The 12,206-nt window shown below is 41.1% G+C and overlaps 1 protein-coding gene across 3 annotated transcripts in view; it reads left to right on the top strand.

The window, feature by feature from the left end:
* Positions 1-12,206, top strand: part of SGPL1 (sphingosine-1-phosphate lyase 1) — a 45,567-nt gene that overhangs the window by 24,675 nt on the left and 8,686 nt on the right. For all 3 annotated transcript variants that reach the window (XM_084633798.1, XM_084633799.1, XM_084633800.1), the window contains 4 exons: positions 1,185-1,313; positions 8,132-8,220; positions 10,085-10,190; positions 11,156-11,254. In XM_084633798.1, the coding sequence (XP_084489924.1) occupies positions 1,185-1,313; positions 8,132-8,220; positions 10,085-10,190; positions 11,156-11,254 (423 nt within the window). The remainder of the gene's footprint in view (positions 1-1,184; positions 1,314-8,131; positions 8,221-10,084; positions 10,191-11,155; positions 11,255-12,206) is intronic.

Genomic DNA, 12,206 nt, shown 5'->3' with positions numbered 1-12,206 from the left:
AATATTCAGACGGTGGTAGAATCGGAAGGCTGGCTTGCTTCAGCCAAGTCCCTGTTGTGTCATAGCCAGAAACTTCTCTCCTTGGGAAGGTTGAAAGAATTCTAAACAGCCCAAAGACCTGTTTAGTTGCCTAGGTCAGAAATTCTTCCCCCAGGAAGAAAGAACGTCTTTCCCTTAGTCAGCCCTGTCTTCTGGGGGTATCTTTTATAGTAATTGTAATGAGCTCCATTTGGGTACTTAACTCGGTGTTTGATTCCTATTGCCTGTTAATTTTCCTTGCTTTCAGGTGCTTGAGTGTATAAACCCCATCACAGCTTTTCTTTGGGAAATCTTGCTAAATTCTTTGGTTCTAGATATGTGGACACTTGTTCTGTATTTTTGCTGATTACGCTGTCACTGACTTCAGTAGAATTGCTTCTGGTTCTGGCGAGTGGAGAACAGAATCAGGCCCACACTAGCTTTTGCTTGTCATGTAAAGCCATGGTTGCAAAATACTTTGGTGTGAAATGGTAGCTTTTGAGAACAATTTTGATGCATATCAGGTGGACAGTCTTACTGCTTCAAAGAGTTTGTTTTCCCAGCTGAACTATCTGCCTGTAGTTATTCCAGAATTCTCCTCTGGCCACAAACTTGTCTGTTACTGTTATAGATCTTGTTCTAAAGTTAATTATTCAAAGAAACATATCAGCTGCTTCTTGTACTAACGAGAGTTTTAGTTGCTTTTTTTTTTTTTTAAGAATAAAAGCTGGTACTTGTAAAAGTTGATCTTGTAAAGCAGCCATTTGTTTTCTTTTAATAGAGGTAAAATGAGAACAGGTGTGTTTGCACCTTATAACTTATTTAAACAACATTTGTTACTAAAATAGGCCATTCCTCACGTCTTGGTTGTTGTTGCATAATTGTACCACAGGCCAGATGTGCCCTAGGGTAATTCTGGAGTTAGCCACAGTGGGTAGACTACGTAAGTGTCTCCATCACATCTATAGCTTCAGTTACTACTACATCTAAAGGCTGCAAAACACTGCTTTGGGCTGCCTAAGACCTGCTGCTCCTTGCTACTGTGGCTAAAAATAGCTAATTGAATTAGCTCACTTCTAAGGCGGTTTGTATTGCCACCTTTGATTCCCATTGCAGAACTTGTTAAACAGTAACCTAGATCTTGTTCTGCAATATATCATTTATAGGTTTATGAGGAGTTTGCATGGAGTAATCCCCTTCATCCAGATGTGTTTCCAGGCCTGAGGAAGATGGAAGCGGAGGTGGTGAGGATGGCCTGCACACTCTTCAATGGGGGACCTAATTCCTGTGGAGTAGTAAGTAATCTAGAAGCTAAATCAGAGCCCCCCTTAAACATATGAACTTTCCTAATTGGACGCTGCACACTTCCTTTTCTACTAGCTGTGCTAAGATTATTCCTGTATGTCGCGTTAGGCTTTTTCTACACTAGAAAGAATTTGCTTGCATAGCTACACTAGTAAAGCCTCCTAATGGAGACTCAGTTTATACCAGCAGAATTGTTTTATCAATATAGTTTTATACCAGTTCCCTGAAAGAAAGAAATTACTCTGGCATAGCCACATAGCTATGTCTTAATAGGCATGTGTCTTCTGACAAGGCTATACTGGCAAAATATTGTAAGCGTAGACCAGGCCTTAGATGGGGAAGGACATAACCAACTCTAAAATGTAACTGGCTTGGGGTGGGGTGTTTGAGAGCAGGTAGCCTTTTTTCTTTAATTTTGCTCTAATCTAGAAATCCATCAGCATGCCAAAACTAGGACTGCAAACAATTCCGGCTGGTTGGCTTGGAGACCACGAAGAAGCAGTTGAGGGTATTAAATGGCTTTGATCAACAGGGTGTGGTACATATTGTCCTTGTCCAACTTGTAAGCTGTCTGAACAAGTTAGCTTGCATGGTTTTAAAGCTCACAGGCACTGAAATTAACAATTTGAAAGCATTGACTGAATTAGTTACTTGCAAAACGAGTTTTAGTCCATTTCCCTCATTTCATACTTTCTAAACAGTCACACTTTTTGTTGTACTAACAAATGCATCCTTCCCATAAAAAGACAGCACTTATTTTCGTGTCTCAAAGTTAGATTGTAAATTTCTCAGGGCAGGGACTATTTTTTTTTTTTTTTAATTTTGTTTTGTAGTTGTGTTTGTGCAGTGCCGAGCACAGTGGCATCCAGTCAGTAATTGATGTCTCTTGGCGCTACTGCAGTACAAGAAAGAAGTAGGCTGTGTTTGTAAGTTGTAGAGAACTAAATATATCATGGGCAAGGTATTGGTGGCAAATTATGAATTAAGTTGTCAGCACCTGCCATGCAATTGCTGCTGGTGACTCTGCAACCCATGTGCTGGTGTACTGTATGGCCAGTTGAAGGTTTAAAAAAAAAAAAAAATTCTGTGTCTCAGACACTTACTTAACCCCACCTCTTATTCATACTGACTTGCAGTTGCATAGAACATTGACTAAATTATCTGAGGAAGGTAGCTTGGATCACAGAGATCTCTCTCTACAATTGTGGTGTTAATTGGTCTCTAATAGTTGTCCATGTACTTAGCAGAATTTTGCAGCACTTTTCTCACGTTTGGAGAACTTCACTCACAAACTTTCAACACTTAAAATGGTTGGTTTTTTAAATTTTTTTTATTGTTCATGATAGCTTTAAAAAGTGTCTAGCTTTTGGTCTAAGTGCTATTACCTAAATGTAAATACAAGCCACATATAAGATAAATAAAAGATTCGCCAGCTGCTTCTCTTCATAACTAGAAAATTATAAAAATGACATTAAACCCTCCAAATGCCCCCTAACAAAAATACCAGCACTCGTCCTTCCCCCTTCCCTAAAGCCTGAGTAGTTAAACGGGCCTTGCAGCATGCCCTGAAGCTCTGCAAATTGCGGTATAAGGCATTAGTCCCTGACTGCTTGGCTTAGGCTTCTGCTTGAATCTCAGCAGGAAGTGTAAAAACTTGGTGTGGAAGTTGCCTACTACCTTGTTGAACAGTTACCCAATACGCAAGGCCAGTGGGAGAGTTAAAGTGGCTATCCAGAAACTACTAAAATTGACCTAACCCTGTAATTAACTTCCTGAAACTAGTCTTGCAGGTATTGAATTCTCACAGTGTACAAGATAGATGCTTTGAAACACCAGATTTCAAAAATGGAACTAGCAGTTTGTGACCAAGGGACTTCTTGGATCCTCACAGTCCTGGGGAAGTGTCTCAGAGCTAAAGGAAGGCCCTGGAGAAGTGATGTGGAGGCCAGATGTTGTTGTTTGGGACAGTCTGTCACACTCACTGCTCAAAAGGGTCAGAAGTGGGCCATGATTTCAAAACAGTAACGTCTAGGTAAGGTTTTGTACCTAAAATATTTCATCAAAGTTTCTGATGGCTCAGTCATTCCAGAGAGTTGTGCCAAACAGTTAACGGAATATTTCTTCTGAGACTTTTCAGACTTGCATGTTTCCCCCCAACCTTCTGTGGTTCAAATTTCACACCTACGATCATGGTCTCTGAAGGGCCAGAGAAAAAGCATTTTTATCTGTGCTTTCACTTTGTTTCTTCATGTATTTGACACTGTTGAGCTTGTATGGGGCAGTCAGCTTTCCCTCTGTGTGGCTCTTTCAAACTTTAAAAGACACACATTTGAGGCGGGGTGTGAGGCAACAAAATGAGGCAGACCATGGACAGATGTAGTGCTTGAATCTACTTCTGTTTTTTTTAAACAAACTTGAGCAGTCTGAAAGTTGTTGTCCTTTTTTAATGTATAAAGTCTGATTTACCTTTATTCCACCTACAGTCTTGTAGTTTAAAATATACATTTGCTCCTGAAATTGTTGGCCATAACTGCTGTTTCTGAGACATATAGTCTGGCCATGTCTGGAGATATTACTGTCTGGTTTCTTCCATTCTGGAGGAGGTGACCACAGTTGTTACTAATCTGAAGCAGGGAATTGGGACTGCTAATACAAATTCAGTGATGCCCCCTCAGTGGTCTATTAAAGCAGGTGGAGGATGTTGGATAAACATAGTAAAAATTCAGTGGCCAGGGTGCCTTTGAAAATATAGGAAACTGTTTCTGTAACTGCTTTCCATTGAGGTCAAATCTGTTTCCTTGTTACTCTAAGAAATAAGAACTCCTGAGAGAAATCCAGTTCTAATCATGTATGACTGCTTGCATTACTTTGAATGATGCTGATGCATTGGATGAGTATAAAAACAAAATAGAATAAATTATCAGTGTAGTGAATGTTAAAGTAGACGCACAACTTTCATTATTTATAGGAGTTTTCTTCATTCTGGACACGTTCCTAAAACTGTTCCCCTTATGTTTTAAATACTACTATTGCTAATCCCTTGTAGGAGTTTTCAACTCACCTTTTTTCCCCTGAATTACTTTTTAAGATGATGCTCATCTTTCTGGAAATATTTCAAGCTAGTCTTTTCCAACAGGAAAATGTTTCCAGTTTTTTCTTAATCAGTTCTTTTTTTGCGGCACTGCACCCTAAAATTAACAAGAAGACTCCAGATGGAGGCTTACAATCAGTTCTGAATCATTTAATGTTCACTTCATAGTCTGGGGATTTCTTTCTCCTATGATGCGGGGTTGGATTCTCAATGGCAAGCTTTCTCTTTTTGTAGAGGTCCTTTTGAGCATGTGTATGGATTTCCCCTGTAATTCCAGTGAAGAGGGGTTTTTTCCATGTAACCTCTGTTAATGAATTTCCTTTTTTTTTTTTTTCCCCTCCTGTTAGTCTTTAAAATGTCATGGATTTTGCTAACACTTGGTTTGAGTGCCGTGTCATTGAGGAGAATTGACCACTTTAAAAAAAACAAAACAAAACTGTCTCCGTTCCTGTCTCCCTCACGCCCACCCTGTCCTCAGCTGGAGACCAGCAGTCAACTTAGAGCTCTTTTGCTGACTTCTGTGTGCATGTGTTTTTGCTACCATAAAGTCCTGGTGTTGTTTTTCTCTTTTTAAAGCTTTGCCTGTGTCTTAAGTTATTTGCTTAAAGTGTATACATGAGGCAGAAAGAGGAAGGAAAATGAGTCACCCCTGTATCTTCTCTAAAACTTGGCATGTTTGTTCCTTCTGCCATTCTCTCCAAATTCCAGTGCTTTGAACTTTTGTCAGGTAGTTAGCTTCCTGTTGAAAATTGGCTTTTAAAAGTGTAAAGTGAGCACTGTTCTTGTGGACTTATCTAAGGCTTGCCCATCTGCAAATCTGTGAGGTTTGATCTACCAAGGATGAGGCTGGATCACCTTGTGAGGTGTAAGTAGTGGGATTGACAGGAGGTTGGCTTTTAGCAGCCTTGTGTGATGCTGCCCACATGGAATAGCTGCACTGGACCTTGGTGTACATGCTTCCCCAGCAACAAACTACAATTTGTTGATATCGTTCATAGGGCTAGTACAACCTGGAAAGTCTTGAGGATTTTTTGCCAGCTTTGTCTCCCATTTCCAAAAGTTTTATTTCCTGATCAACAGTTAAACTCTGGAACCCACAATTCTGTGAAAGGCCTTAAAATAGGGGTCAGATGGCCGGTTTCTTTTTAATGCAGAGATAAATGAAGAGGGATATGTTTTAGGGTGGTGGTTCATGGTAACTTGTAAGGACCCATAAGCTTTCCTTCCCTTGAAAATGGGACAAGGATAGAGTCTAACTCTCTGGTTAAACATCACAGTTTCACTTTTAAACGCTAACTTCACATGTATAAAGAGGTACTTACCCATTGCCTCAGAACTTCAAAAGCAAGGGAACAAATGACACATTTTAGAAAGGGTGGAGGGATTCTATTCTTTCTTATCCTCCATTTCCCAAAACACACTCCTGTTCTTGATTTTTGCGTGTGCTTTTCTGCACTGACTTCTGAAACTAGAGTACTCAGGTAGGAAAAACACAAAAGCAGTGTCTGATTTTAATCCTTTCATACTGGACAACTTCTGTTACTGTAGAAGACTTTCCTTTGAAGGGAGCAGAGAGAAATATCTAAGAAGGCTGTGAGCTGGTGCTGAATCACCTTGCATTGGCCAATTGTCTAGCTCACCACAGACACTAGAGGAAGAGAGATCCTATGACGTGATTCAGGTCTTGTGTACACGAGAAACAGTCTGCCAGTATAGCTATATACTGGCAAATCCTCCTAATCGAGCCACAGCTTATACCAGCGCAAAAGTGCTTTTGCTGATGTAGTTTATAAACTTTAATGGCAAACAAAATAAGCTTTAGTGGCAAAAGGACATTCTCACTGGTATATCTGCATCTACCCTAGGGCTTTTGCTGGTCCGTTAGAATCATAGGAAACCTTTAACACCCATATCTGACTATAGCTATGCTGACAGAAATCTTAGGGACTCTGCGGCCTGGCATATACTTTGGTATGTGGCACAAACTGTACATGCAGGCAACTGTCCAGTGCAACAAGCTAAACTTCACAGCAAATAAGTATCTACTCAATTTGTCTATGGGGGTGTCCTCCCGAAGGTGAAGGAGAGACGGAAGCAAGTTTGGGAGTTCTCAGCGAAGTCTGAGAGGACAGATATGGAAGACTAGGGTTGTAAGCTCAGTTTGAAGGGTAAGGGGATTGTTTGTTTAAGTGGGCAGAAGCCCCCCCTAAGGACCTGATAGGGTAAACCACCTTGCATCTAATAGTATAAATGGAAGATAGTGGTAAATAAGTAGCAGAATATAGTTGTTTCAATAAATAAGTCATGTTCATTTAAATACCACTAATTAATAAAGAGGAACAATTTTGTTAGTATTATACTACATTTAAGTAGGGAGGTCTCCAAATGTGTCAGCAGTCGTGCCCCCCTACCCCCCCCCAAAAAAAAATTAGGGAGCTTGCAGAAGAATTTGGGAATGACTGATGTGGCTTATAAAACAGCATGTTTATAATATTCCTGCCACCACCTGCTTGGTTAACAAGAAACACAGTGGTTTCCCCCTCCCAGTTTGTAGCTTTGTTACCTCAAGCCTTTCAGTTGCTGCTTTTGCAAACTATGAAGAGCACAGTTTGTTTTCAGACCCCTGGTGTGGATACTGCCTGAAGCAGCTGTTGCTGGTTGGCACGGAGAGCAGCAGGAATAAATACAGGGGGACTTTTTGTTTCTGTGACCTTTGTTCCTGATATCAGTATGTATTTACTCACTGTTGCATTTCCATTTAGTTTTGCAGATGTTACTTTTGGGATTTTGTAGCAGACCAGCAATACATCTTAAGGCATGAAAACATTGACTGTTACCTTTTTTCTGATTTACCTTCCATTAGTGTTGCTTGGATCAGCAAGCAGGGCTGGTGATCAAAAAGTAAAGATTTCCAAAGGCATTGGATACCCCTTCACCTTTAATTATGAACATCTAGCTCAGTTAATTGGAACCTTTAGGCCACCCCGACCCAGGGTGGCAGTAACTTTTATATGCAGCAGGTGGTCAGCAAATAACAGCTTATAGTCTGAGATGACTAATATGAAAATTAAATGATCCGTTTTTCCCACAAGAGCACCCTGGAATGTTCTCTTTAAAGCTTTGTCTATGCTTTTTCTCCCTTATACCTATTCCTCTATGCTCCAAAGTTAACGGAGGCAGAATCAACTATATAGGTAGCTGTAGTTACACAACGATTACTGGTCTGTATTAAACAGTTTTCCCATACGATTAGCTCTTTCTCCTTTTTAGAGTGCTTCAGTTAAAGCTCTTTGTGGCACTGGTGTGCGGTGATATGAAGATCAGAAGTCTGTAGATTTTTTTTTTTAATTTTATTTTTCTGTATTGTGATCGAAAAAGCACCATTCAGGTGCTCTATTGCCCTTTGTAGTTTCATTTGTGGTAAAACCAACTCTAACAATTTGTGAATGAGCAACTATTCTGCTACCTGTCTTCCGAATGAAGATCACTTGTGTTTTTAGATACACATTTTGTGTTATGATGGTCCCCAAGCTACTGTAATCTTTTTTCTTTGGTTTCTAGTTCACTTGTAGAACTGAGCCTTTCTTATGATGCTCTGGCCTGAAACCTCACTCAGAGCATCAGCATGTTCATAACCTCTCAACTCCTCCTTTCCCCTCCTACCCCCATTTCTGCAAATGCACTTAGTGTTTCATTTGTTTCTTCTATTCACAATAGATGACCTCTGGTGGGACTGAGAGCATTTTAATGGCCTGTAAAGCCTACAGGGATCTAGCCTATGAGAGAGGAATCAAGCACCCAGAAATGTATGTAGTACCTCCATGGCTTGTTTTTTCTTTCAAAGATTGGTCTGATTTTATTGTTCCTGAAAAATGATTGCTCACAGCCCTGGCTTGGGGCAGGTGGTATGCTGCACTTTTTTCTCTCATTTCTCTTAATCCACCCCCACTCCCCCCATTCATCTGTCAACTTTGAGGGCCAAACCTAGGACAAAAACCCAAACTGAAAGAAATAATGCAAAATAGAACAGCAAGCTTTCAACAGTATGAGATGATGTTGACGTTAACACGAACAGCATTGCTTGTGATTCATCACTCCTAATTTGAGTGTATATGTTCAGGGCATAGGTACACTTGAATCTAAAATTAGAGATAGGTGAGAAGCATCTACACTTCCAACCCCCAAAAGCTTTGTCAGTACCTAAATGCTCATGTAACCCACACACCTTATGGGTGTGATGTTCTGTCTAGTGGCACCAAGACCACTTAAAGAGAGAGATAAATGAGTCTGCTCTACAGCCTTAACTAAGAGCCAGTTCGCTTTTAGCTCATGCGGTAGAGGCTCATGCACTAAGCTCCAGAGGTCCCTGGTTTGATCCCGCCCGCGGACAACCAGGGTCTGTTGGCGTTACTCACCTACAAAACCCAGACCGTTTCAGCTTTGGACCTCCCTGGAGCAGAGTTTGTCACCACTTTAAAGTGTGTTGGAGTTTTGATTTGCTCAAATAGAGGGGCTAGACTAAGACTACCAAAATACTTCTTGCATATGATTTTGAGCTTGAATTTGAAAGGCTATTGTATTGAGCACTACATCATCAAGCCCCAGTGATTTCTTCTTCATACAGTGCATAATCTTTTAAAGCTTATGAAGCAACAGTAAGCGTTCCTTTGGTAAATTGCTTATGGAGGAAATATTACAATAGAGATAAGAACAGTGTTCTTTTGTCTTCTTCCAAATTTGTAATCCTGAAGGAAGGAGCTCTCTTCCTGACATTGTTTCAGACCGCTAACCAACTGCGAAGTATCATGAATCCAAGTTAATCCATTTTTGGTTAATCTTTTTGAGCCTTCAGTCACTGCCATCTATTGGACTTACTATAGATTGCATTTGGTCACAGTTTGCAGGGTCAACAATCTGGGTGCTCTCCCCCTCCCGGAAGGCCTGGGCCACCCGCCGCCACAGGAAGGTGCCCAGGTCCTGGCCCCATACCAGCGGGTTCTGAAGCTCTGTGAGGAGTGGCTAGTGGAGGAGACCAAGTAGGGCCGGGACCTGGGCACCTTCCTGCGGCAGCGGGTGGCCCAGGCCTTCTGGGAGGGGGAGAGCACCCAGATTGCTGACCCTGCAAACTGTGACCAAATGTATGAGAGTTTAGTCAGAATCCACACCAATTTCTATAGATTGCATGTTACTTTCCTTTAGTGTACTTGCATCCCCACATTTGTATTTTGATGTGCTCCTGCAGAGCAAACCTCAGTGACATTGCACAATTTTCAACACTTCTTATAAGCAGGACTTCATTTTGGAAGAGATGTGAGAACTTTATTTTAAAGAACTGGAGAATTATGAGTTGTGTATTTACTTCATATAAGTCCATGAAGAGAGAGAGAGTCCTTTTTGAAGCAGTTTCCTCTAACTATCCCTTTAAAGTTTGAAGTGAATGGTGGAACATTGTGTATTTTAGTTCAGAAAAGCACAGGGCCTGTGTGCCCAAAATAATCTTTGGCCCACATTTCCTGGTTTTTTTAAATCATGCCAATAGGCTGACTATCCTGCCTGCAAGGGGTCAGGTATAAAAATGCCTGCTGTATGAATTTTGGCTTATACCTGGACAGGTATTCAAATTCAACCTAAACATACCTTGGTTGAAGTATTGCCTTTCCTTCTTTTCAGACTGGTTCCAGTAAGTGTTCATGCAGCATTCGATAAAGCAGCTCATTATTTTGGACTGAAGATTGTGCACATACCGTTGACCAAGACCATGCAAGTGGATGTTCAGGTATTGCTCTTAGACAGCCCTAGACACCTCTTCTGTGGAAAACTTTCAATAATGTTCCTGAAATAGCAGTCTTCTGCCTATTAGGGATGGGTTGATAGGTAGAGATGGTGGTGATGAACAGTGCTTATCAGAAACAACAAATAAAACTGCAGCAAAAATAATTGTTGTTGCATTCTACACTGGGCCATGCTGTAAACCAGTGTTTCCCAAACTTGGGACGCCGCTTGTGCAGGGAAAGCCCCTGGCGGGCCCAGCCGGTTTGTTTACCTGCCGCGTCCACAGGTTCAGCCGATCGCGGCTCCCACTGGCCGCGGTTTGCTGTTTGCTGGGAAGCGGCGCGGGCTGAGGGACGTACCGGCTGCCGCTTCCCGCAGCCCCCATTGGCCTGCAGCGGTGAACCGCGGTCAGTAGGAGCCGCGATCTGCCAAACCTGCGGATGTGGGAGGTAAACAAACGGGCCCAGCCCGCCAGGGGCTTTCCCTGAACAAGCGGTGTCCCAAGTTTGGGAAACACTGCTGTAAACAATTTAGATTTAAACCTTTCCTTTGACCTAGCACACTAATTTAGAATTGAATGTATCCTTGTGTCTAGGCATTGCAAAAGCACTTTCAATTGGGTTTCAGACAAAATATTAAAAAACCTGGGATAAAATCTTGAACTTGCAGGGGCTGGGTTAATTGACTTAATTGGTCTCTTATGTCTTTAATGGAAGCGCTGAGTGTGCTACTTCATTACAACTGCTATGAAATTGAAGTGACAGGATACAGACTACTGTAGTTAGTTACAGTAATTTAAAGTTTTTACAGAAAGCAGAAATGAACACCCATCTACAGCCTGTGCACAAAGGTCCTCCTATATACACTGCTTATAGGCTCTTGTGTTTTGGTTTATCTTAAATCTAGTAGCTTCATTTTTTGGCAGGGTGGACAATGGCATGTGATTATCTTCTCTCTTTAAATCTTCAGGCAATGAGAAGGGCTATTTCGAAGAATACTGCAATGCTGGTCTGTTCCGCTCCCCAGTTCCCCCATGGAGTTATGGACCCAATTGAGGAGGTGGCAAAGGTAGAGTGCCCCTTGAAATATGAGGTTGGAAGGGAAGAGGGGTTAAATAAGACTTGACTATCCTGGGCAAGTGTTTTCTTTGTAGAAAAGAATGTAAATACAGAATTGTGACACTGCTGAATGAATCTGGTAGAAGGAGGAACAAGCTAGTGGGAAATATAGCAACTGTTTTCAAGCAGATCAGCTGCTAATGAACAGTGATGAGGCTGGGAAGGGGTGGGGAGTATAGGATTGTTAAGTTTTGGTATAATTTATTATTTAGGCATTTAAAACTTGCCCAAGAGTGCAGGATTTAAGTATTTGAAATGACAACTGGACATTGTTATAAAACTGGCTATTCGGTGTTCTTTAAAATTTGAGCTGTTTCATACAGTGATATGTCATGCTGATGAGGATTCTTGCAAAATGGCAAATTTTAAATGCATGCTTCTGCCTTCAAAAGTGGAATACACTTTTGTATCTTCCTTCTTCTGGTGCTGAAGATGCTTTGTCATAGGCTATTTCATAATTGTTTGACTTCTTCACTGCAGGACCAAGTCTGGGGAGAGCAGCAGGAGGATGAGCTGGGGTGGGGAGGTGGAGGAGAAACAGTTTCATTTAAACAAATATGGTTAGAAAGCTACTTGGGGAAAATCAAAGGGTTTAGAAATACCTTTAAGTGGGCTCATAGCTGGAGTGGTGGGAGGAGAGAATAATGAGATATATTTTTTTATTTATATTTCACTTCATTTTTTATGTTACAAATCAGGGGAACTCTACCTTTTTTTTTTTCTTAATGTGGAAGACGCCTTAATAGTGTATCATGGACACCTCCTCCCATTTCAAGTCACGTTACATTCTGTGTCAATAAAAGGACACGTAATACATTTTTAGCAGTCTCTCATAATGGATTTTTTAAATCTAGAAGCAAGAAGGAACAACATCATATGATCAGCCAGATCTTCTGCACCCT

The sequence above is a fragment of the Lepidochelys olivacea genome (genome assembly GCF_965140295.1).
Source record: "Lepidochelys olivacea isolate rLepOli2 genome assembly, chromosome: 7".
NCBI lineage: Eukaryota > Metazoa > Chordata > Testudines > Cheloniidae > Lepidochelys > Lepidochelys olivacea.
This window is presented reverse-complemented; position numbering and strand designations above follow the sequence as displayed.